At 47.5% G+C, this 26,639-nt stretch overlaps 1 protein-coding gene across 2 annotated transcripts in view; it reads right to left on the minus strand.

Moving 5' to 3' along the window:
• BDP1 (BDP1 general transcription factor IIIB subunit) overlaps positions 1–26,639 on the minus strand; it is a 1,097,554-nt gene that overhangs the window by 845,914 nt on the left and 225,001 nt on the right. For both annotated transcript variants that reach the window (XM_069224223.1, XM_069224213.1), the window contains exon 14: positions 25,498–25,654. In XM_069224223.1, coding sequence (XP_069080324.1) covers positions 25,498–25,654 — 157 coding nt within the window. The remainder of the gene's footprint in view (positions 1–25,497; positions 25,655–26,639) is intronic.

The following is a 26,639-nucleotide window of genomic DNA, read 5'->3' on the forward strand; positions in this document are numbered from 1 at the left end:
CTGGACCAAGCACTGCACCAGGACCAGAAGGAACCGAACCTCAATGCAGGAGTGAGCCCCAGACGATGCTCTGCCTAGCCCAGCTGGTGGCTGGCCCGAAAAAGCCCCCCTGTGCCCTGCCTGCACCGCTAGAGTGACCCCCGGGTCCCTCCATTGAATCCAATACAAAACCAAACGCCTGCTTTGCACACTGCACCCGACCGCTGAGGGTGTGTTTTGTGTGCCAACTTGTGTCGTCCCCCTGACCCCCCAGTGCTCTACAAAACCCCCCGGGTCTGCCCCCCCAAGGACGCGGGTACTTACCTGCTGGCAGACTGGAATCAGAGTACCCTTGTCCTCCATAGGCGCCTATGTGTTTTGGGCACCTCTTTGACCTCTGCACCTGACCGGCCCTGAGCTGCTGGTGTGGTAACTTTGGGGTTGCCTTGAACCCCCAACGGTGGGCTGCCTATGCCCAGGAACTGAGACTTGTAAGTGTCTTACTTACCTCACAATCTAACCAACACTTACCTCCCCCAGGAACTGTAGCTTATTGCCATTTTAACAAAAACTGTATATGTTATTGCTCTAATTCAAAGTTTCTTACTTGCCTGTGTGGACTACCTTGCATTTTATGGATTTACTTCAAATCTTGAACTTGTGGTTCTAAAAATAAATTAAGAACATAATTTTTTTTATATAAAAACTATTGGCCTGGAGTTAAGTCTTTGAGTGTGTTCCTCATTTATTGCCTGTATGTGTACAACAAATGCTTAACACTATCCTCTGATAAGCCTTCTGCTCGACCACACTACCAAAAAATAGAGCATTAGAATGATCTAATTTTGCCACTATCTTACCTCTAAGGGGAACCCTTGGACGGGTGCAGGGTGCAAACACAGCGTCGGGATCCCAGTGCTTTTCAATAGGGGGACCCCGGTGGTCACAAAGATGCTGCAGGCTGGGTCCAGGTGGTCGGTTCGGGGAAACTACAGACTGGACAAGAAAGAGGGCCGCCTCCTGAAAGTTGCTGGACCCGTGGTCGAATTCCCCTAAGTTAGGGGGTACCCTTGGGCGTGGGGTCTTCATCCGGTTCTCTCGCGGTTGGTGGGGATTCCCTCTAGAATTAGGCTGCAGTAGTTGCAGTGTTGGCCAGGAGGGGACACAAGGTTGGAATCGCCTGGGGACCTGCTCTGGACCGGTGGCCCACCCGGACACAGGCTGTGGGTGTCGGGTGCATAGTGGGTTCTTCTGGACAGGGCTGCTGTCCTCAGGAGTTCTAGGTCCTCTGGTGGGCAGACAGTCCTTTAGGGGTTTGTAGAGGCTGCTGGTTCTGCAGGATGTATCGCCTTTTTGTAGTAGGGCTTCTGAAGCTGCAGACAGGCCTGAATGGCTGGGGCCAAGTCAGTTGGTATCTGGAGTCTTCTCTGCTGGGGTCGGCTTAGCAGTCCTTTTCTTTCTTCTTTTCTTCTTGAGGTTGCCAGGAATCTGATGAGCTAGGTTCAGAGGAGACTTTAAATTCTAGATTTAGGGGTGTTACAGAGGTCAGTAGCCAATGGCTACTGTCCCTTAGGGTGGCTACACCCTTCCTGTGCCAGCTCCCTTTGGGGGCACATTTTTAACACTACTGGTCCCAGTCCTCCAAACCAAGATGGAGGATTCTGCAGGAAGGTGGTCACTTCAGCTCTGGACACCTTTGGGGTGGTCCTAGCTGGAGGGGTCACTCCTCCTTGTTTTACCTAATTTTGCTGCCGGTCTTGCCGCCAAAAGTGAGGCTTTGTCCAGGGCTGGGCATCTCCACTAGCTGGAGTGCCCTGGGGCACTGAAACAGGACATCGGAGCCTTTGAGGCTCACCGCTAAGTGGTACAGTTCATGCAGTGGGAAGGCGTGAAGCACCACCACCCATAGCAGGCTTTGTTTCTGGCCTCAGAGAGCACAAAGGCTCTCACCCCATAAGGTCAGAAACCTGTCTTTTAGTGGCAAGCTGGCACAGACTGGTCAACCTTACACTAAAGGGCTGGGTAAAATCTAGGGGAGCATCTCTAAGATGCCCTTCTGGTGCATTGTACAATAAATCCTCCACTGGCATCAGAGTGGGTGTATTGTGCTGAGAAGTTTGATACCAAACTTCCCGGCCTTCAGTGAAGCTATCATGGAGCTGTGGAGTTTGGGATGACAAACTCTCAGCTCATGTACTCAACATGGCCACACTGCACTTACAATGTCTAAGAATGGACTTAGACACTGTAGAGCCTACTGCTCATGCAACTATGCCCTCATCTGTGGTATAGTGCACCTTGCCTTAGGGCTATAAGGCGTGCTAGAGGAGGTGACTTACCTATGCCACTGGCAGTGATTTGTGGGCATGGCATCCAGAGAGGGATGGCATATCCATTTTACCTTTTTCTCCCCACCAGCACACACCTGCTGCAATGGCAGTGTGCATGTGTTTTGTGAGGGATCCCATAGGGTGGCACAATACATGCTGTAGACCTTAGGGACCCTCCCTGGTCACAGGGCTCTTGGTACCACTGGTACCTTTTACAAGGGACTTAGGGAACAGTTTAGGAAAACAACACAGGTGCTGGGGCCTGGTTAGCAGGATCCCAGCACACACCAAATATCAGGCAACAATTGTGTGTGGGGGTGACCATAACAAAAGGAGCACTTTCCTACACCCTATAATAATCAGAAAAAAACAAATAAATTTTAATAGAACCAATTTGCTACCAAAAAAACAAATTGTTTCTGTATTTTCGGTCCAAATATTTTTAATTGACGTTGAACTGTTCCTCACTGCTGAACATGATTGTGAGAAAATAATTGTTAAGATGGCAGCAACATATAAGGCAAGATGGAGGACAATAGATCTTACAGCTGCAAATGCTCAAAGCCAACAAAAATGCCTGCCACTTAGTAGATAACTGGATTATGCAGAGCATAGTGATTGTTAGTCCTGACAGCCTTGAGGGGGTCATCCCCAAACGTTTTGCCTGCCTCCCTCCTATTTTCTGACACTGTTTGTGCTGGTTTTAGGACTCTGCACACTTTACCACTGCTAACCAGTGCTAAAGTGCATATGCTCTCTCCCTTAAACATTGGTTCATTTCCAACTGGCCTATTTGATTTACCTGTCAGTCCCTAGTAAAATGCACTACATGTACACAGGGCCTGTAAATTGAATGCTACTAGTGGGCCTGCAGCACTGGTTGTACCACACACAAGTAGCTCCTTAACCATGTCTCAGGCCTGTCACTGCAAGGACTGTGTGTGGAGTTTCACAGCCACTTCGACTTGGCATTTAAAAGTACTTGCCAAGCCCTAGACCTCCCTTTATCCATATACAGGTCACCGCTAAGGTAGGCCCTAGGTAACACATAGGGCAGGGTGCTATGTAGGTAAAAGGCAGGACATGTACATGGGTGTTTTATATGTCCTGGTAGTGGAAAACTACTAAATTCGTTTTCCACTACTGTGAGACCTGCTCCTTCCATAGGATTGCATTAGGGCTACCCTCATATCATTTTGTACATGGTAGATTCTGATCAGAAAGGGGAAACCAGGTCATATTTAGTATGGCCAAAATGGTAATAGAAAATCGTGCTTATTGGTAAGGGTGGATTTTACATTACTATTTCAGAAATACCACTTTTAGAAAAGTGACCATTTCTCTGCACTTAAAATCCATCTGTGCCTTACAGCCTGTCTCCAATCAACGTCTGGGCTAGGCAGATTGACAGCTTCTTTGTGCATTTCACCCAGATAACCACAAACACAGGACACTCAATCACACCTGCACTCATCTGCATACTGAATGGGTCTTCTTGGGCTGGAAGGGTGGCGGGCCTGACACTTATATTTCAACACAATCGACTGCCAAACCCCCTCCTCAGACCCTGGCAGACAGACCTGTACTAAAAGGGGAACGTGTGCACTTCAAAACCACTCTTTCAAGTCTCCCCCACTACAAAGGTAGTTTTGGGTATATAAACTGGGTCTCTGACCCCCACCAAGTCAGACACTTCTGGACCTACACCTGCAACCTGTCAAGAGGAACTGTCTGGCTGCCAAAAGGACTCAACTGGACTGCTGCCTTGCTGTTGCCCTGCTGCCCTCTGACTTTGCTGAGTAGTGCTCTCCAAGAGCATGGATTGAGCTTGCCTCCTGTTTCCTGAAGTCTCAGGGCCAAAAAGGCTTGGGCCCTCATTATGACATTGGGGATAAATCCCACTGTAGTGAATGCTAGTTTGTTTTAATGGGATAACAGGAGTTAGCTTAGCCTTTGGCTTGCAGACTCATGCCCCCGTCACCTAGTAACTTTTAACCTGCTTAGCTTGCTCTGTCATAGCCCATTTAATTATTTAATTCTTCTAAGATGGCTGCCTTGTTTATAGGTAGGCCACTTGTTATGAATTACATTATCAGTGCCACTGCGTTAAGGCATCAAGATCAAGTAACAAAGACAAACAAACAGTAGGTGTTCACACTTAGGGACTTTCCCTCTCTATGCTTTCGAGGGAATTGTTTATATTAATTGCCGCCCCAAGCATGCCTGTTATCTATTGTTTGGGAACACACCTATGTCGGGGGTCCAAGTAGATCTGTATAAATACATCACACTTTAGACAGATAATCAGAGGGATTCTGACCAGAGGGCATCGGCAAATCGCTAATATCGATGCTGCACGTCGTCTTGTCGCTGACCCAGTCTTTGTGTCCCTACGGAGTCTGAGATAGAGACCTCATTCCAAGGTAACAAGGGTTGGGGGCTCCTCTCATGCACATGCCATTGGCAGATGAAGTTTAACATACCCAGCTCTCCTTTAGGTAGGATGTTATGCCTATTATGGTAGGATAGTAGGACATATTATGCACCTTATGTCTTTTCATGTTATGGCAAGATGGCGGGGGCCTTCATAATAATGACTCTTGTTTTTACAATTATGTTTCTTGCACTGTTCATTATCCTAATCATTGCAGCCCATGCAAAATATCAAAGATTGCAGTTGTGTTAAATAAAAACTTTACTGCATCTTTGTTATTGCCTGTGTTTCTGTGAGCCATGATATATCTGTGAGAAAGGGATACTCTCCGTTTAACCACGACACTCCCTGAGATGTCATACTTTTAAGTCCCTGCGTAAAGGCTGCCACAAATCACCTTTTACTGTTTGGGTTTTTGGTGAGGTGCTGCTAGTGAGCCAGAAGAGTTGGGACAACAGTTGCAACTTGTTGTAGGATAGGCATAGACGCCTACAAACATAAGTACTGTCATCCTTAAACCAGCAGTCTTGTCTAGAGCAAGAGTCCAAACTACGACACCACTTACCACCATGCTGACTGCCGCCAACTTACAGCCGATATCCATTCACCATATTATGACATACACACACCAATCTGTCAGTATTCAGCCACATACACAAATCCGCCAGACCAAAGGTCAGTGATAAACTGGCGGTATCAAAACCAACAAAGTTGCAACAAACACAACAACGCCCATCACATTATGACCCACAAATCACCACGGCGGACAATCAACGGCGGTAAACCATTGGCAGTACATACCGCTGCGCTCAAAACGGACATACACAAACAAAACACCACCACATTGGACAATTCAAACAACACACACCTGACATCCATAAACATACCACACACACACCACTATAAAACACATCCACATTACCCATAACCCTTTACTATTTCAAACCATTGCCAGCAGAGAGACATCAAGACCACTGACACAACTAGAACCAAAGACTATTCACACCTATACACCACTCACGAACCCCACATCACACACCCCAACACACCCTCATCTACACACCTCACACAACACCCATAGCACCACAAAGACACCCCTGTTTCACAGAAGAGCAGCTAAGGGTCATGGTGGAGGAAATTATCAGGGTAGAGCCACAGTTATTTGGAGCACAGGTGCAGCAAATATCGATAGCTAGGAAGATGGAGCTATGGCAGAGAATCGTGGACAGGGTCAACGCTGTAGGACAGCACCCAGGTCAAATACAACCAAAGCGTGCAAGTCACGGATGCACAATATGTCAGACACAGAAACCGTAACACATCATTTACATCTCCACAGGTACCCCAGCCAATGTCAGTGGAGAGAAGGTGCCAGCACTATCCAGTTCCCCAACTGAAGAGGCCCACAGTGATGACAGTAACTCTGGTCTTCAGGATCTGGATGACCTACCTGGCCCATCAGCGACCTCTGGACAGCTGGTTACCCAGGCTCAGACACACAACACCACAGAGCCTCCCCCATCAGGAAACACCACCAAAGCATCCACCCAGCGTACCCACACTTCTGTCCTCAGGACACGTCAATCAGTATTGTGTCTACCTCTACAGGGACCCTAGGCCACACCTCATACCCAAGACAATCAGGGACCTGGGGTCAGTGGCAGTGGGCACACGGTTCAGGGGACAGAGGCACAGGCCAACAGGGAAACTGGGTGGACTGCTGTGCCCAGGACAGACCCAGGGAACTGACTCTCCAGGGGGCACTTGCAGAGATCCTGGGAGTCTATCAACATTCCCAGGACACAATGGGCCAGATCCTGGACAATGTGCAGGAGAACAGGCGGCTGCAGAAGGGACAGCACCAGGGGATCAGGGAGGACTTGCAAGCCATCAACAACACCCCGATGTCTATAGCAGGGGTGCTGGCAGACATGGCCAATATTATGCGGGACGCAGTCTCACAACAGCGGGTCCCTGCCACTAGCCAGACATCTGAACAGCCTTCTACTTCCACTACCGCTAGTGGACAGGAGGCCCTGCCACAGGACTCACAGGCCAGCAGCACCCCTCCCCCTGCAGAAGGAGAACCACCCCGCAAACGTTTCCTGCGATCCAGACAGAAGCCAGAGACACTTGCCAAGACCCCCATCAGGAATGAAAATGTCACTTACCCAGTGTACATCTGTTCGTGGCATCAGTCGCAGTAGATTCGCATGTTCTGCAATAGCTCGCCATCTGGTGTTGGGCCGGAGTGTTACAAGTTGTTTTTCTTCGAAGAAGTCTTTCGAGTCACGGGACCGAGTGACTCCTCCTTTTGTCTCCATTGCGCATGGGCGTCGACTCCATCTTCGATTGTTTTTCCCCGCAGAGGGTGAGGTAGGAGTTGAATTGTAGTAATAGTGCCCATGCAATGGAGTGACTAAGTATGCACCTATTTAAGGTTGAGATGATACATATATAGATAACTGAAGGTAACTTCCAAACTGCTACAGGCTCCCGGGGAGGCGGGTGGGCACATGCGAATCTACCGCGACTGATGCCACGAACAGATGTACACTGGGTAAGTGACATTTTCAGTTCGATGGCATCTGTCGCTGTAGATACGCATGTTCTGCAATAGACTAGTAAGCAGTTATTTCCCCAAAAGCGGTGGATCAGCCTGTAGGAGTGGAAGTAGTCTGAAATAATGTCCTTAATACAGCTTGACCTACTGTGGCTTGTTGTGCGGATAACACGTCTACACAGTAGTGCTTGGTGAATGTGTGAGGCGTAGACCATGTGGCTGCCTTACATATTTCTTGCATTGGGAAGTTTCCTAGAAAGGCCATGGTAGCACCTTTCTTTCTGGTTGAGTGTGCCCTTGGTGTAATGGGCAGCTGTCGTTTAGCTTTAAGGTAGCAGATTTGGATGCATTTAACTATCCATCTGGCTATACCTTGTTTTGAAATTGGGTTTCCTGCATGAGGTTTTTGAAATGCAATAAAGAGTTGTTTAGTCTTTCTGATGTTCTTTGTTCTGTCAATGTAATACATTAATGCTCTTTTGACATCTAATGTATGTAGTGCCCTTTCAGCTACGGTATCTGGCTGTGGAAAGAACACTGGAAGTTCCACTGTTTGATTTAGATGGAACGGTGAAATAACCTTTGGCAAAAATTTAGGATTGGTCCTTAGGACGACTTTATTTTTGTGTAGTTGTATAAAAGGTTCCTGTATAGTAAACGCCTGAATCTCGCTTACTCTTCTCAGGGAAGTAATGGCGATGAGAAATGCCACCTTCCAGGTTAGGAACTGTATGTCGCAGGAGTGCATGGGTTCAAAAGGTGGACCCATAAGTCTAGTTAGGACAACATTTAGGTTCCATGAAGGAACAGGTAGTGTTCTTGGTGGTATAATTCTCCTAAGGCCCTCCATGAATGCTTTAATGACTGGTATTCTATATAGGGAAGTTGAATAGGTAGTCTGCAGGTATGCAGATATTGCTGCAAGGTGAATCTTAATGGAAGAGAAAGCTAGGTTAGATTTTTGTAAGTGAAGCAAGTAACCCACTACATGTTCTGGAGTTGTGTGTAATGGTTGTATTTGATTAATATGGCAGTAGCAAACAAACCTCTTCCATTTACTTGCATAGCAGTGCCTGGTGGATGGCCTTCTTGCTTGTTTTATGACTTCCATACATTCTTGGGTAAGTTGTAAGTGCCCGAATTCTAGGATTTCAGGAGCCAGATTGCTAGATTCAGCGATGCTGGATCTGGGTGTCTGATCTTTTGGTTGTGCTGTGTCAACAGATCTGGCCTGTTGGGCAATTTGGTGCAGGGTACCACTGAGAGGTCTAGCAGCGTTGTGTACCAGGGTTGCCTTGCCCAAGTTGGTGCTATCAATATGAGTTTGAGTTTGCTTTGACTGAGTTTGTTTACCAGGTAAGGAAGGAGAGGGAGAGGAGGAAAAGCGTAAGCAAATATCCCTGACCAGTTCATCCATAGGGCATTGCCTTGGGATTGTTTGTGTGGGTACCTGGATGCGAAGTTTTGGCATTTTGCGTTCTCCCTTGTCGCAAACAAGTCTATCTGAGGTGTTCCCCAGAGTTTGAAATAAGTGTTCAGAATTTGGGGGTGAATTTCCCATTCGTGGACCTGTTGGTGATCTCGAGAGAGATTGTCTGCGAGTTGATTTTGTATCCCTGGTATAAACTGTTCAATTAGGCGAATTTGGTTGTGAATTGCCCAATGCCAAATTTTTTGTGCTAGCAGGCTTAACTGCGTGGAGTGCGTCCCTCCCTGCTTGTTTAGATAATACATTGTTGTCATGTTGTCTGTTTTGACGAGAATGTATTTGTGAACTATTATTGGTTGGAAAGCTTTTAGTGCTTGAAAAACTGCTAGAAGTTCTAGGTGATTGATATGCAGTTTTGTTTGATGTACGTTCCATTGTCCTTGTATGCTGTGTTGATCGAGGTGTGCTCCCCACCCTGTCATGGAAGCATCTGTTGTTATTACGTATTGTGGCACTGGGTCTTGGAAAGGCCGCCCCTTGTTTAAATTTATGTTGTTCCACCACAGAAGCGAGAGGTAAGTTTGGCGGTCTATTAACACCAGATCTAGAAGGTGACCCTGTGCTTGAGACCACTGCGATGCTAGGCATTGTTGTAAGGGCCTCATGTGCAGTCTTGCGTTTGGGACAATGGCTATGCATGATGACATCATGCCTAGGAGTTGTAATACCATCTTTGCCTGTATCTTTTGTGTTGGATACATGCGTTGTATGATGGTGTTGAAATTTTGAATTCTTTGTGGACTTGGAGTGGCTACTCCCTTTGATGTGTCTATTATGGCTCCCAGGTATTGTTGTACCTTGCGTGGCAGAATTTTGGATTTTGTGAAATTGACGGTGAACCCGAGTTTGAAGAGGGTTTGTATGATCTGATTTGTGTGATTTGAGCACTGTATGAACGAATGGGCCTTGATTAGCCAGTCGTCCAAATATGGGAACACATGTATTTGCTGCCTTCTTATGTGTGCAGCGACTACCGCTAGACATTTGGTAAAGACTCTTGGTGCGGTTGTTAATCCGAAAGGCAGTACCTTGAATTGGTAATGTATTCCTTTGAATACAAACCTTAGGTATTTCCTGTGCGATGGGTGTATTGGTATATGGAAATAAGCATCCTTGAGGTCTAAAGTTGCCATGTAGTCGTGTAGTTTTAGCAATGGCAATACTTCTTGTAGTGTGACCATGTGGAAGTGGTCTGATTTGATGAAAGTGTTCACTACTCTGAGGTCTAGGATTGGTCTCAGCGTTTTGTCCTTCTTTGGTATCAGAAAGTACAGTGAGTAAACTCCTGTGTTTATTTGTGTGTTTGGCACTAATTCGATTGCATTCTTTTGCAATAGTGCCTGCACTTCTATCTCCAGGAGATTGGAATGGTGTGTTGTTAAATTTTGTGCTTTTGGTGGTATGTTTGGAGGGAATTGTAGAAATTCTATGCAATAACCATGTTGGATAATTGCTAGAACCCAAGTGTCTGTAGTGATTTCCTCCCATGCTTTGTAATAATGACCTATTCTTCCCCCCACTGGTGTTGTGTGGAGGGGGTGAGTGACATGTGAGTCATTGTTTAGTAGTAGGGGTTTTGGGGCTTTGAAATCTCCCTCTATTTCTAGGGAATTGCCCTCCTCTATATTGTCCCCGAAAACCTCCTCTATACTGTCCCTGGTAAGTGGACGGTGTTGCTTGTGAGGTGCTGGCTTGTATGCTTTGACCCCGAAACCCCCCTCGAAAGGGCGTTTTACGGAATGTGCTGTAATTCCCTCTGCTCTGCGGGGAGTAGAGTGCGCCCATGGCTTTGGCAGTGTCCGTATCTTTTTTGAGTTTCTCAATCGCTGTGTCCACTTCTGGACCGAACAGTTCTTTTTCATTAAAAGGCATATTGAGAACTGCTTGTTGAATCTCTGGTTTAAATCCAGACGTTCGGAGCCATGCATGCCGTCTGATAGTTACAGATGTATTAATTGTCCGTGCAGCTGTATCTGCAGCGTCCATGGAGGAACGTATCTGGTTGTTGGAGATGGTCTGTCCCTCCTCAACCACTTGTTTCGCCCTATTTTGGAAGTCCTTGGGCAGATGTTCAATGAGATGTTGCATCTCGTCCCAGTGGGCTCTGTCATAGCGCGCAAGTAGTGCCTGGGAGTTCGCGATGCGCCACTGGTTTGCAGCTTGTGCTGCGACTCTCTTACCAGCTGCATCGAACTTGCGGCTTTCTTTATCTGGGGGTGGTGCATCTCCAGATGTGTGAGAGTTGGCCCTTTTCCTAGCTGCTCCTACAACAACAGAGTCTGGTGGCAGCTGTGTAGTGATGAAAACCGGGTCCGTAGGAGGCGGCTTATACTTCTTTTCCACCCTTGGTGTGATTGCCCTACTTTTGACCGGCTCCTTAAATATGTCTTTTGCGTGCCGGAGCATACCAGGGAGCATAGGCAGGCTTTGGTAGGAGCTGTGGGTGGAGGAGAGTGTGTTGAACAAGAAATCATCCTCGACCTGTTCTGAGTGGAGGCTTACGTTATGAAATTGTGCTGCTCTAGCCACCACCTGAGAGTACGCGGTGCTGTCTTCTGGTGGAGATGGCTTTGTAGGGTAGGCCTCCGGGCTGTTATCTGACACTGGGGCGTCGTATAGGTCCCATGCGTCCTGATCTTGGTCACCCTGGCTCATGGTGGTGTGAGCTGGGGAGTGAGATGGAGTTTGTGCTGGTGAAACGTTAATCACGGGCGGAGGAGAGGGTGGTGGTGTAATTCTTTTAACCACTTTTGGTTGTGGTGCTTGTTCCGTCTGGAACTCCAACCTTCTCTTTCTCCTAATGGGGGGAAGGGTGCTTATTTTTCCTGTCCCCTGCTGAATGAAGATACGCTTTTGCGTATGGTCCACATCAGTTGCTTGTAGCTCTTCCTCAAACCTATGCTTTTGCATTTGGGAGGTTAGCGAGTGCTCTTCTGTATAAGAGCCTGAAGCTGGGTCGCTTGCAGTTTGTTTCGGCGTCGAAACTTTGTCTGCGTGTTTTTTCGGCTCCGAGGTGACTTTTTTCCTTTTCGGGGCCGAAACCTCTCGGCGTCGATCTGTTTCGGTGCCGCTGTCTCGGCGTCGAGCCGTGTCCACACCGGCATCTCGGTGTCGAGGCTTGTCTCCAGCACTTTCTCGGTCCCGAGAAGGCTGCGTGCCGGTGTCTCGACCGGAGTCGGACGATCTCGGCACTGTTTGGGCCTTTTTCGGTGCCGACGGTCGGTCACCGAATTTATGGGTGGAGCCATGGCCTGGTGGCAGTGGCGTCCCCTGGGCCTTGTAAATGTTTCTTTGTGTGGTTTTCGACGTCTTACTCACGGTTTGTGTGTCGTCGAATCCTTCGGAGTCTGAGTCTTGGATCGAGAAGGTACCTTCTTCTTCCTGTTCCTCGAACTCCCGTTGGGCTGTCGGTGCGGACGCCATTTGAAGTCTTCTGGCTCGACGGTCTCGGAGTGTTTTTCGGGACCGGAACGCACGACAGGCCTCGCAGGTGTCTTCGCTGTGCTCAGGTGACAGGCACAGGTTGCAGACCAAGTGTTGGTCTGTGTAGGGGTATTTATTGTGGCATTTGGGGCAGAAACGGAACGGGGTCCGTTCCATCGGCGTTCCTCAGCACGCGGTCGGGCCGACCAGGCCCCGACGGAGGATCGAAAAACTACCCAGAAGGGCACCGGAGCTCTTCGATCTTCGATGCGGTGTTGAATCTAAGTACGCCGATCCCGAACGCAACAATACCGACGAAAATCTTCCGAAATTAACTATTTTGTCCGTTCCGAAACTCGGAGCGACAGGAACACGTCCGAACCCGATGGCGGAAAAAAAACAATCGAAGATGGAGTCGACGCCCATGCGCAATGGAGACAAAAGGAGGAGTCACTCGGTCCCGTGACTCGAAAGACTTCTTCGAAGAAAAACAACTTGTAACACTCCGGCCCAACACCAGATGGCGAGCTATTGCAGAACATGCGTATCTACAGCGACAGATGCCATCGAACATAAGACTTTCCTGGTTGTCACCCTAGTGTCCCAAACAGTCACCCTGTCCACCTTGAACTGCCATTGCTCCCCTGCCTATGCCCCCTTGGACAATGCACCTGTGCTACAAACAGACTGGAACAATACCCTGGACGTTCCTCCATCATCACCCCATCCCACTGCACTTGCCCCTCAATATTTTAGCACTTCAATAAACACCCTTGGAAAAAAGAAGTTTGGAGTATGTCATGTATTACAAATATGTATTGATTGAAACAGGTACAAACATTGCAAATAAACTGTACAGAAAATGAGTATAGATTAGTGACCTGTAGCTGGCTGCAGTGATCATACCAGAAGTATATGTGAGGTCACCAACATCTGCAAAATGAATTGCCAGAGGGTACAGTAAGTGGGCATAGAAGTGGGAATTATCAGCATGCCAGTGCCACAGAGATGAAAACAAATGTAACTGAAATGTGAAGTAACACTGTCCTACTTGTGTGTCATTGGACGTATTGTCTGATCACAGATGTTCTGTTGTCCTCATCCTCAGCCTCCAAATCCTCACTGTCCACAGGGTGCACTGTTGGCACACAGGCATCTCGAGCCTCCTCCTCCTGCAGGAATGGGACATGGCATCTGAGGGCCAGGTTATGCAACATGCATCATGCCACCACTATCTGGCAGACCTTCTTGGGTGAGTAGCACAGGGATCCACCTGTCAGATGGAGGCACTGGAACCTGGCCTTCAGGAGGCCAAAGGTCCTTTCAATGATCCTTCTGGTTCGCCCATGAGCCTCATTATAACGTTCTTCTGCCGTTGTCCTGGCATTCCTCACAGGGGTCAGCAGCCATGATAGGTTGGGGTAACCAGAGTCACCTGAAATATTGAGGGACAACATTTAGCCACACACTATCACATATGGCCTACACCATACCCATACACCAACATATACTGGGTGGAAACCAGGGCTCACCTACTAGCCACACCCTGTGCCTCTGTAGTGGGGCCATCACATTTGGGATGCTGCTATTCCTCAGGATAAAGGCATCATGCACCGACCCAGAATATTTAGCATTGACGTGGGAGATGAACTGGTCCGCAAGGCACACCATCTGTTCATTCATAGAGTGGAAACTCTTCCGATTCCTGAACACCTGTTCATTCTGGCAGGGGGGGTGGGGAATATGTCCCATTGCATAAAACACGGCGTTCACTGCGGCTAAATCTTCAACCTGGGGGAAAACAATGTAGCTGCACATGTGTTTAATCAGGGCAGACAACACTCTTGTCAGCACTATTGAGAACATTGGCTGTGACGTTCCTGCTGCCAAGCCCACTGTCACTTGGAAAGAACCAGTTGCCAGGAAATGGAGCACTGATAGCACTTGCACAAGAGGGGGGATCCCAGTAGGGTGACGGATAGCAGATATCAGGTCAGGCTCCAATTGGGCACACAGCTCTGTGATTGTGGCCCTGTCCAGTCTATAGGTGACGATAATGTGCCTGTCCTCCAGTGTTGCCAAGTCCACCAGGGGTCTGTACACTTGGGTATGTGTCCACCTCCTATTCATCCACAGCGGTAGGACTCTAAGGCACACAAGACTGAGGAGGCGGTCATAAACTGCACAATGGAGCTACAACAGAACTTTGCATCCTGTAAACTTGTAATGGGTCAGTGTGATTTGTCCACTATGTTTTAATATCTCCAGTGACCCAGCATTATTCCATGGCCTGCCCTCCCCTCCTTCTGAAATGGCATCTGCATGTCCTGTGTGAAGGGACAGGTGGAAGTGAGGTAATTCCGCTGACGTTGTGGCCCGTTGCAGGAGGCGGTCGGGAACCGCCGTGCTACTCCTCATTGGTTATAATTGGGCCCTATGGGGTACGGTGGCCAATAGTGATCTATGGTGACGGTATGCACCGCTGCGGGCATTACTGCCATTTTCTAGCTGATTCCTCACTTGCTACCTGACCTTCCACAGGAGATGACCTACACTGCATGTGCTGCTGTGACCTGTATCTGGATCCTACTATGGCCCGTGTAACTGGGGAAAGGGCCTCAGCCTTCACTGCGGGGGAGTTGGAGAAACTGGTGGATGGGGTCCTACCCCAGTACAGACTGCCGTATGGGCCTTCAGACCAAGAGGTGTGTACACTGTGGGCACGATGCATGAATGCATGGAGTAGTGTGTGTCAAGGCCTCGTATAAGGTGGGTGGATGTCCTCTGGGCGGCGTAAAGTTGTGTGCTGGGCCATGTGTTTGTAAATGGTGATGGAAACGGGTATGGTGGGCCATAAGTGTAACAGGCAGGACTGTTTGTCTAAATCTATTTTCCTGTTTTTATTGCCTCTGCAGGTCAGCGCCTATCAAAAGAAGAGTATATGGTGTGCCATCGCAAAGGACGTGTGGACCCTGGGGGTCTATGGCAGGCGAGCACCCACTGTCACAAACGGTGGGAGGACCTGAGGCGCTCCTCACAGAAGACGGCGGGGACCCAGCTGGGGATGGCCTCCCAACGATAAAGGGGTGCCGGTCGAAACCTGACCCCCTTAATGGCCTGCATACTGGCAGTGGCCTATCCTGAGCTGGATGGGCGCTTAAGGGCATCACAGCAGTCACAGGGGGGTGAGTACAGTGCCCATCATTGCTACTTACGCATGATAGGGTGGTATCCGGGTGGGGGATGTGTCAGTGGGTGCCCCTAGGTCAGGCCTGACATTGCAGCGTAAGTCCCCTGGTGGCTAGGGTTCAGAAGGGAAAATCTTGCAACCTAGCTCGTAGGCATCCACTACTGGTCAGGGTTGCGTGGGTCCCATGTGTGCTGCATTTGGCGGTGTATGCCCCTCCCCATGCCTTGCCCATTAACTATTTCTCTGGTAGTGCAATGGCATATTGTGTAGGGCTGTTCTCTGTGTGTGAGCGTGCTGTGTACGTCAACGTTGGTGTTGGTTCAGCCATTGGCCAAGTGTATCCTTTGACTCTCTCCCCCCTCCCCTCCCCTCCCCCGATTTTTGTCTTGCCATCCTGTCGTTATGTGCATTAGCATCGTCTGGCGGCCCAACAGAGATCGATTCAGCCTCTAGCCTCCTCTCTGATGGCAGCAATTGTCCCCATTTCTACTGTCCCCCCTCCAACTTCCACTTCCCAGTCCCATTCTCCTCAACCCCAACCCATCTCAAGTACACAGGCTGACGAGCATGCACACAAGACAACACCCAAGAGTGGCACAGGCAAACACAAGCACCACACTTCATCCCACAGGCACTCACACAAACACCATCCAGTTGCAGACATACACTATTTCCACTGTCTCCCCCTCCTCCTCCACCACCACCTCCCACCCAGTTCTGGCCACACTTACACCTGCATGCACTACATCATCATCCACTACCAGTATCACCACACCTCACTGGCAAACACCTCCACAACAGCTATGCACACGTGCCCTGTGTCCTCTCCCACTGTGCTGCGCCCCCTCCTAAAGTACACAAACGCAAGCACTCGGACACCCAACAGCCATCCACCTCACAACAGCGTAAAGCCCATGCAACTGCACCCAAATCCAGCAGACAGACACCTCCAACAACCATTCCCTCATCCTCCACTCCCATTCCGTCTCCCTCTTGCCGCCCCAATGTTCCCAAAAAACTGTTCCTATCCACCATTGACCTCTTCCCTACCCCTCCCCCCCACCCTGCATGTATGGGCAGAGTAGGAAGTACCCAGCCAAGCACCTTAGCCACGCAGTCCACAGGCCCAGTCGTCACCACACCCACTCGTGGTGGAAAGGGATCCAGGCCACATGTCCTGAAAGTGAAGGAGCGTGCACCAGGCAGCCTAAAAGGTAAGAAGCCTGCACCAGCAGGCAGGAAGACTAAGGAGCCTGCCCCAGAAGGCAAGAAGGGAAAGGAGCCTGTCCCAGCAGCCAGGAAGACTAAGGAGCCTGCACCAGCAGGCAAGAAGGGAAATGAGCCTCTCCCAGGAGCCAGGAAGACCAAGGAGCCTGCACCAGCAGGCAGGAAGACCAAGGGGCCTGGGCCAGATACTGTGACAGAGCCCCCACCACCAACCATGGTTGTGCAGCTGTTCGAGGTTGCAGGGGATGGGCAGGAGCCTCCCCCCACCAGCAGCACCACCACCACCACTGTGCAGCCGTCCGAGGTTGCAGGGGATGGGCAGAAGCCTCCCCCCACCAGCAGCACCACCACTGTGCAGCCATCCGAGGTTGCAGGGGATGGGCAGGAGCCTTCCCCCACCAGCTATACCACCACTGTGCAGCCGTCACCGCTGGTAGACAGTATGTAATCCTGCCTCCATGGGCTGCTGTGCGGCAATTCCCCTCCAAAGCCAGTGGGTATGACACCCACCTGAGAGGCTGTGGCCTTGCACTCCCCAGGATCAAGCACAAGGCATGTTGCCCCCTCCAGAACCAGTGGGTATGACACCCACCTGAGAGACTGTGGCCTAGCACTCCCCAGTATCAAGCACAGGGCATGTTGCCCCCTCCAGAACCAGTGGTCTTGTTACATCTCCCGGCTGAGGTGCCACCCCTCCCCCGTCCCCCTGAGGTGCCTGCCTATTTACCAACTGATGCCCCTGCAGTGTTCTCTCCGTGTTGAAGCAGGTGACATGTGTGACCTTGGACTTTGGCCTGTGGCCATGGGGGCGACAAACACTGTGTACTGGGCTGTGTCCCTTTTTCTGTACATTTGTATATATCTATTATCTTGCCCAACTTATTTTTCATACTGTGTTGATCTCATTACATTCACTTTTGTGAAATTGTTTTGTCCTTGCATTATTCAGCCGAGTGACAGGGTAAAATTGTTTTTATAATGCATCTGGTTGTGTGTGGGGTGTGTGTTGTGCGTGTGTCACTCTCTTTTTCCTCCCCCCGTTCCTTGTGTGCTAGGCGGCTGTACTCACCGTCGTTGTCTTCGCCGGCGTTGGTGTTCGTGGTGGAGAAGAATGTAGAAGATCATCTGGAAGACATGCAGTTCAGGTTCCATGGCGGTGTGGTTCTTCCCTGTGTCTCCAATGGTGAGTCTTTTCCCTTCTGAGCTCTGTTTCCGCCAGGCTTTTGATTTAGTTGGTACCGCCTCGGAAAAGGTGGCTGTTTGGCATGTCATAATATGGTGAGTGGAACATTGACTTCCGCCTGACTGTAGGCGGCTACCGTCGTGGCGGCTGTTTCCACCCTGGCGGTCGGTGTGGTACATTGGCTGTCTATCGGAGATCTTTCCGCCATGGTCATAATTTGTGGTAGTTATCGCCGGCATGTTGGTGGTATAACCGCCACTTTATCACCGACCGCCAGGGTTGTAATGAGGGCCTTAGATCTCCCCAAGAAATTCCTTGCGCACCAAAAATCGATGAACAGCCTGCCTTGCAATGAGAAATCACCGTACAGCCGAACCGTAACAACACAGCACGACTTCCTGAGTAGAAATTTGATGCAGCGCCTGCCTCGCAACATAAAATTTTACGCCCAGCCCTACTGGATCCACGCACAGCCAAACCGGAAAGACACACCCGATTCCTTGAGTGGAAAATTGACGCAGCACCTGCAGTGCAACAGAAAATTAGACAAATTTCCCTACCAGATCGACGCAACGCCTGTGACTTCTTCCAGCGCACCCAGGATTCCCCTGCATCATCCCTGGGTGTCAAAAAGATCCCCACATCGTAGTGAGGAATTAATACTGCACGCCAAAAAAGGATGCAAGCCTCTTGCATCATGAAAAGAAATGACGCAATGTCTGTGCCGGGTCAGAAAATGCTGACGCACACCTTATTTTTCTACGCATCTCCTTTTTACGCAAACCAGATACTTTGTGTAATCAAGAGACAAATGTTGATTTTTAAGATTTAAGACACTTTTTAAACTTGCAAAAGTGATATCTCAACTTGTGCTAATAAGATCTTTAGCGCTTTGTCCTTATTTTATTTTAATGATATAAATATCATATTTTTCTAAACCTGTGTAGTATTTTTGTGGTGTTTTCACTGTGTTACCGTATGATTTATTGCACAAATACTACACATTGCCTTCTAAGTTAAACCTGACTGCTCAGTGCCAAGCTACCAGAGTGTGGGCACAGGATAAAAAAAATGAGTTACTTACCTGCAACTTTAGTTCTCCAGTATTGGAATCTTTCATAGATTCACATGTTTGAATCATTCCCCATCGTCGAGATGGGAGCCCCCGGTATATTTAATTAAGTAGTATTAACATAGGTTTAAACCTAAAGGCCCTCAGGCCTCTCAGTTTAGCACTCTATCAGAATAATTTTAAGAAAAATGACCAAACTTCAAGGTCCACCAATCAGGCGACACCACCTCTAGAACCGTCCTGAGAGAAGCTCCAGCACCTCAGATTTTCTAAGCACAAGTGCGTATAGGATATAATAAAAGAGAAAAGACAGGTGAAGGTGAGCTTCTCCGGGGAGGCAGGCGGATCGCAACTGAATCTATGAAAGATTCCAATGGTGGAGAACTAAAGTTACAGGTAAGTAACGAAGTTTCTTACTCCAGTATTGGAACTTTCATAGATTCACATGCTTGAAGTAGTAAGCAGTATTGATGCACATTGTGTTACGCATCTATCTTGTACAATACATACATTAATTCAATGTTTAAATACACATTTACATAATACAAATTTCTAAACATTATAGGCAAAACTTTAATGAGAATTCAGCATGTATTTCAAACGTCTTTATAGGCAATGTGCATACCTGAAATTAGGATGGTGGGATGAAAGATATAGCTCCCCTTCACTGGAAAAGATTCCTGAGGACTGCTTGGCCCACCGCTATCTATCCTGGAAATAATGCTTCCAAGCAGTAATGTCTAGTAAAAGTATTGCAGCTCTTCCAAGTTGCTGCCCTACAATGTCTTGAAGTGGTACACCTGCAAACAATGCTGCTGAAGAGGAAACTGCCCGCATTGAATGTGCACAGACAGAGGTTTGCAGTGGCTTGCCCGCCAGCTGATGGCAAAATCGAATTACTGAATAGATCCATGTAGCGATGCTCTGTTTAGAGAGCGGCTGGCCCCGTCTGGCTGCGCTGAAAGCCAAAAATAGTTGGTTGGTTTTGCAAAATGCTTTAGTCCTGTCCAGATAGAATTTAATACATCTTTTAATGTCTAAAGAGTGTAATGCCTTCTCCGTTGGAGTTGTAGGATTTGGAAACCTAAGGGCTCATTCAAATGAAAATCCGTGGGGACCTTTGGAATGAAACGTGGATTTGTGCACATGATTATTCTTGTTTAGTCTGTTAAAACAGATCCTGTATGGAAAGTGCTTGTATCTCACTGACAGATGTCAGAGCAATAAGTAGGGCAACTTTTCAGGAAAGGAATTTTGTAGAAGCTCCATGGATTGGCTCAAATGGCTGCTTCATAGGTTGCGCAAGAACAATATTTAAATTCAAAAAGGGAGGAGGAGGTCTGAATGGTGGAAAAATGATGAAAAGCCCTTTCAGAAATTGCTTAAGATGCAATCACAGTCAGGTGAACCTTTATGGAGGAATATGCTAGCCCTCAGTGCGCTAAATTGTAGCCAATTGTAGCAAATAAGGCAATATCTGTTCCGGTGATGAAGAAAGAGAATCGATTTGTTGTTGATGACACTACAAACAAAATCTTTTTCACTTACATGAGTAAGTCTTGTTGGTGCCAATTGCTCTGGCTTTGGACAGTATATCTTTGTATTCCTGTGGAATATTTAAGTGTGCAAACTGAAGGTGCTCAGGAGGCATGGTGATAACTGCATTGATTGAGGATTCGGATGTAAGATTTCTTTGTTGTTCGTTGTTAGCAGATGTGCAGATATTCTTAGTGAGATGTGAGGCTTCACTGACAGGAGAAGAAGCTCTGTTAACCAATGCTGACGAGGCCAGTATGGGGCTACAAATATTAGCGTGCATGGTTCTCTCCTCATTTTCATTAGGACTCTAGGGATCAAGGGAATTGGTGGAAAAGCGTTTGCAACGATTCCTGGCCATGCTGTGGAAAATGCATTCTCCCATGATCCCCTCTGGTGATGCCAGCTTGTGTAATATTGGCATTTGGTGTTTGAACGGTTCGCGAACAGGTCGAGGTTGGGTGATCCCCACTGAGAAAAAATTTAGTTGACTGTGGACTGGTCTAGTTCCCATTCGTGACATGCTGATTTTTGCCTGCTGAGCAAGTCTGCTATCCTGTTCTGGATGCCTGGAAGGTGAACTGCTGTGAAGAGTATGCCATGCTGTACAGCCCAGTTTGAAATCTCCTGAGCTCCCCTCGAGAGAGGAAGAGGTCTTGTGCCCCCCTGTTTGTTGAGGTAATGCATTGTAGTGGTGTTGTCTGTTCTTATTACCACTTCTGAATCTGCAATATTTGGGAGGAAAGCCAGTAAAGCTAGGCGGACCGCTTTCAGCTCTAGCAGATTGATGTGCATTGTTTGCAACTCCGGTGGCCATTTGCCACTTATTTGTAGGTCTTGTAAAACCGCTTCCCAGCCCTCGAGAGAGGCATCAGTGGTGATTGTCCATGGGGCTGGGCGATGAAGAAATGACAGACCGATAGAAAAATGACGTTCCTGAAACCCCCACACCAGAGCCTTGGTGATTGCTGGAGTAATTTTTATCTGACCTTCGAAGCTTCCTGAAACCTGGAGCCATCACAGATTCATCTGCTCTTGCAGGAGGCGCATTTTGAGTCTGCAGAGGAACTAGAGGTATGCATGAAGACATCATGCCCAATAAGGACTTGTACAGGCGTACTGAAATGTATTATTTTCTTTTTATTGAATTTGCTGGAGATAGCAGTTTCAGTTGTCTTTCTACAGTGGGGCAGGCCATGGTGGCTTGAGTGGCCAGGTTTGCCCCTAGAAAAGTGATTGTGCGTGATGGCTGAGGTTTTGATTTCTCCCAGTTGATAGTCAGGCCTAGGCTGTTGAGTAAGGCAATGCACTTTCTTGTTGACCTGCGTGCTGCCGAATTGGTGTCTGCTTTTGTCAGCCAGTCCTCTAAGTATGGGAAAACTTGATGTTTTCTTCTCCTGAGAAAGGCTGCAATAGGAGCTAGGCACTTCATGAATATTCTGGGAGCTAATTTTAGACTGAATGGAAGGACTCGCAATTGAAAATGGCTTCCGGCTAGCATGACTCTCAGGTGCTGTCTGTGGGCTGGGTGAATTGGGATGTGGTAATACGCATCCTTTAGGTCTAGGGTAGACAAAGTCTCCCTGGTTCAACCGAAGAAGGACGTCCTGCAGGGTGATCATGCGGAACAACTGTTTTCTCAAATAGGTGTTTAATTCTTTGAGATCGAGGATCGGTCTCCAGTCCTTCCACTTTTTGTGAAAGAGGAAGAATCTGGAGTAAAAACCCTTTCCTCGCTATTGCGCCCTTTAGGAACATTTTGTTGATCTCTCTGTTGAGTTGTTCTGGAGACTTCGGCGAAGTTCTGCGAGGAGGATTGGGAGGAGAGATTTGGACAAACTCTAGTGTATGTCCACACTTTATCAGCTGTAAGACCCACTTGACCAATGTTATGGTTTGCCACTGCTAAAGAAACAGATATTTTTCCGCCTAGAATTAGGGGGCTATGGTTCGTGGTAGCCAGAGCTCTGCAAGCCAAGTCTTTAGCTGGACGAGCTGATGTACAATGGTGGCAGACCTGCTGTACACCGCTAGTGACGGCTGACTTTGGGTGTAATGTTGACGAAATTGCTGAGAGGAGGAAGCAAACGACAGATATCTGAATGCTGGTTCCTTCCCCTCTATGAAGGCATTCCATGCCCTCTCGTGGCTCGAGAGGAAGGCTTCTGAAACTGGAGTGTACCCAAAGATTTTGCCGTGTCCGTGTCGGATTTAATCGACTGCAATGCCTCGTCAATATGCCTGCCAAACAGCGCTTGACCATCAAAAGGAAGATCGAGTATCTTATTCTGCACTTCCGGATGGAATTATGTGGCCTTCAGCCAACCTTGTCTTCAGAGGACAGCCACACCTGCAACACGACGAAATGCAGTAGTGGCTATGTCCATCTCACAATCAATTATCTCCGCCGATTTGCGTTCTCCCTCATGCAATGTCTGTCTAGCCTCCGATTTAATGTCCTTCGGCAACTGATCAAGATATGGGGCGATGTCAGCTCATAATTGCATATCATATCTAGCTAACACTGCCAGGAAGTTAGCCGCTCTTATAGTGAGACTAGACTTTGATGAAAATCTTTTGCCAATGTTGTCTAATCGTCTGCCCTCTTTGTCCGGGGGTGCTGAAATTGGAGCAGGGATATTTCTGGATCTTCTCTGGGCTGCTTGTATTACCACCGAATCTGGATGGGGGTGACCAGTCAAGCATGCTGGGGCTTCTTCCTGTGCTTTGTACTTCTTATCCAAGCGAGGAAGTACTGCTGTGACTGTAGCAAGGTTTTGCATAACCTTCAAACCCTCCTCCCATATCTAACTGACTAGTGGCATGGAGAATACTGACTTCTGAAATGGTTCTTTAAAATCATACAGAAAACAATCAGTCTGCTTGGATGGCACCGGAAGTGCAAAATGCTTAGCTGCTCTTTCCATAACATTATGGAATCCACTGATGTCATCTGGAGGTGAATCTACTTTTGGATGAGGAGGAGGAGGAGGAGCTGGGATAATATACTCATCCCACTCCAACTAGTTGTCGAGTGGCTCACCTTCCTCTTGTTCTCCCTCTGATATGTCAGTCTCATGTGGTAGGGTCATATCTGATGTGGCACATTGAACAGCGGTAGAGTGGTTGGCCTCTGACGTGGAGTGGCTACTCTTGAAACAGGTGATGAAGGAGGTTGAGGTTGCACATGTTCTAAAAGAGGAAAGCGCCTACTGTAGTTAGCTAGCATCGCTCTGAGGTCAGATAATAATGAGCTTGGCATATACAAATCCTCCTGATATGGCTGATCACTTGCATAGTACTGTGGATCTTAGGTTTCGCCATAATCCTCATCGTCATCCTGATACTTCACGTTCAACTGTGAGGGGCTGTGTGCTGCCCCAAATGGACCCTCATCATCCAAGTCGTCATCACCCTCCAAAAGATGTACTGCAATTAGAGGGATTATCTTTGTAGGAGAAGTATGCTCCCCAAGTAATTCTTGCTGTTTCCTGACTTCGGCGATTTTTCCCCTTGTCGACAGTGTGGTCGACGAGCTCGTCAACTTGAGTCGTAGACGCCTTCGTAGACGGTGTAGTCTGAGCAATCGTCGATGTTGTCTGCATGGAAATCTTAACCGTCGAAGGCTTCAAGGTGGAAGTTACCATCAACAAGGTCGTCGACAATGAAGACGGCAATGAGGAGACCATGGTAACTGTCATAGACGATGATGAGACGACGTGTAGGTCTTCGTCGACGACGACGTTGTCCTCGGCAATGGTGGAATACTTGTGGTCGACAATGTCATCGTCGGAGCGGCCGTCAACGGCATTAATCTAGAAACCGTTGTTGACTGTGGAATGGCACTCACCGCTGCCGTCGTCGATGAGGATGTCGTTGACGGTTTAGTTTTGGCCAATGGCCTGTCAACTGTAGGAGCAGAGTAAGGCCTTTTAAATGGTTCACCAGACTTAGATGGAGGCACAGATGATGCTTTTCTAGGCCTTTCGGAACTGCTGACATGTCCTCTTTCCCCTTTTGTGGAGAATTTGTGAGGTGGTGAAGAAGGGCTGCGGCCTTTGTAAGACCCTTAGGTGGTCTTTTTGTGGGCCTTTCTTGGTTGCTCTGAGGAAGACCTTGAATGAGATCTAGGTCTTTTAGATGACTTTCTGGGAGATGTGGAAGAATCATCGCTGTCTGAATCAGAGACTGGGTTGTCGCTAGATATTAGTTTCTGCAGCCATATTAATAATCTGCCCTCTCTATCCTTCAGGGTCTTAGAAGAGAAGGTGTGACATACCTTGCAGTCCTTGGTCTGGGTAAAGGCAGGATATGCAGTCCTGATGAGGGTCTTCAGAATGTAAGCTCTTTTTCCCACAGGTTTTGCAGGATCTGAACAAACCCTTCTTTTCCTTGTCAGACATGTTGTAGGCTTTATTAACAGTCAGAATGAGTTTTGAGGAGTAGAACCTTGAAGTTATGCCAAAAGATGTGAAGAATAGAGCAGAGTTCTGAGGAGACTCCCTAGCACAACGTGCAGTAGAAAATCTGAGGGGCTGGAGCTTTTCTCAGGAAGGTTCTAGAGGGTGGTGTCGCCTGATTGGTGGACCCTGAAGTCTGGTCTTTTTTCTTAAAATGACTCTGATAGAGTGCTAAACTGAGAGGCCTGAGGGCCTCTGGGTTCAAACTTATGTTAATACTACTTAATTAAATATACCGTGGGCTCCCATCTCGACAGCGGGGAATGACTCAAGCATATGAATCCATGAAATTTCCAATACTGGAGTAATTTGGATTGTGTGCGACTTATCATGACTAGGATTGTGCTCCCTACTTGGACTCTGTCAACTAGAGACCCCATTTCTAACAGTAATCTATACCAGAATGAAAATATACAAAAAACATGTTTTACAGTGTCTAGGACTGACTAATATAGGTATTGTCTAAAGCCCCATTCTTATGGCATGTGGTACTTACAAGCAACTACATCATCAACCACACAGGAAAGGGACTCTGACTAACATATGCCTCAATTTAAACCAGTGTCTCCACATAATTTTAACACATTATTTAACATAATATAGTGCAATACCTTCTCCGTTGTTCCTGCAGGTGATGTATTTCCCTCTGCTTTCTTCAAATCAGCGGCTTCATTTTTCCTAGATTGCTTAGTTAAATATGGGCTTGGACTTTGCTGGTGACTTTGCACACCTCGGACTGACTTACCACTCTCAGCTTGGTCACTGCATCTAAAAATAACAAGATTAACATAAAAACAATTACACATGTGATTTTCTATATTCTGCTGGAGATAAAATGGAACAAAAACTAAATTTCACAACTGTTTGTACTCTGAAAATATCCCACATTTGGCATGTTTTTGCATTTTCTGAATGTTTAACTTTATTTTTATAAACCTTCATTCACATTAATGCCTTCATATAATCTTGATATTCTACATTATTGATAACTATAAACATATTACATAGTTACATATATAGCTTTCAGATATAATTTCAGTACATTCTATCAGTGAACTAGGGCTGCAGCACAATGTAAATGCACCAGAGCAATAAATTAACGTCTACTTCCACATTGTCATGTACTGAAATCGCACCCAGAGAAAATTAACATGTGAAATATACCACAAGGTATCCATCACTGGTGGAAGTGTTCACCTGATTGAGAAGATATTGTGTCATACATCTCAGAATGCTGCAACAACTTAATTTAGATCACAATAAGTCTATCCCTTTATATAGCCAGTCCCTAGCCTAATCCTTCATAATGGGACGAGGACTTTTGGATAAGCGAGTTGTGATCTGGCTCTTAGTCAGTAGAAGAGTAATCTATCTCTTTGGGAGCTCCCTGGAAAACACAAGGTCGAGGGATCAAGATATGTTTTTTCTAATTATTGCTACAATAGCATTCATGTCTTGTTTCTAAAACCTCCTACATATAGGCATCTCCACACCAAAAAAAAAAAGAAAAGCAGCCTCAGGTGACGGATATGCCAACTGCACTTAAAAGTAGATATAATGAGTCAAATATCTTTGTACAAAGAGAGCCATTGGGGCTGCAACAACAAACATTCATTTGTGCATCAAACAACAGATATACCATGATCTCTATATCAGGGTAAAACAACTAGTAAAGATCACCTCTCAGTGCCTGTTAATACTTTTTCATCTTCGTAGTGTTACTGGAAAAGAGGTTCTGCCTTGTTGAAAAACC

Source organism: Pleurodeles waltl, chromosome 1_1, assembly GCF_031143425.1.
Source record: "Pleurodeles waltl isolate 20211129_DDA chromosome 1_1, aPleWal1.hap1.20221129, whole genome shotgun sequence".
In the NCBI taxonomy this organism is placed as follows: Eukaryota; Metazoa; Chordata; class Amphibia; order Caudata; family Salamandridae; genus Pleurodeles; species Pleurodeles waltl.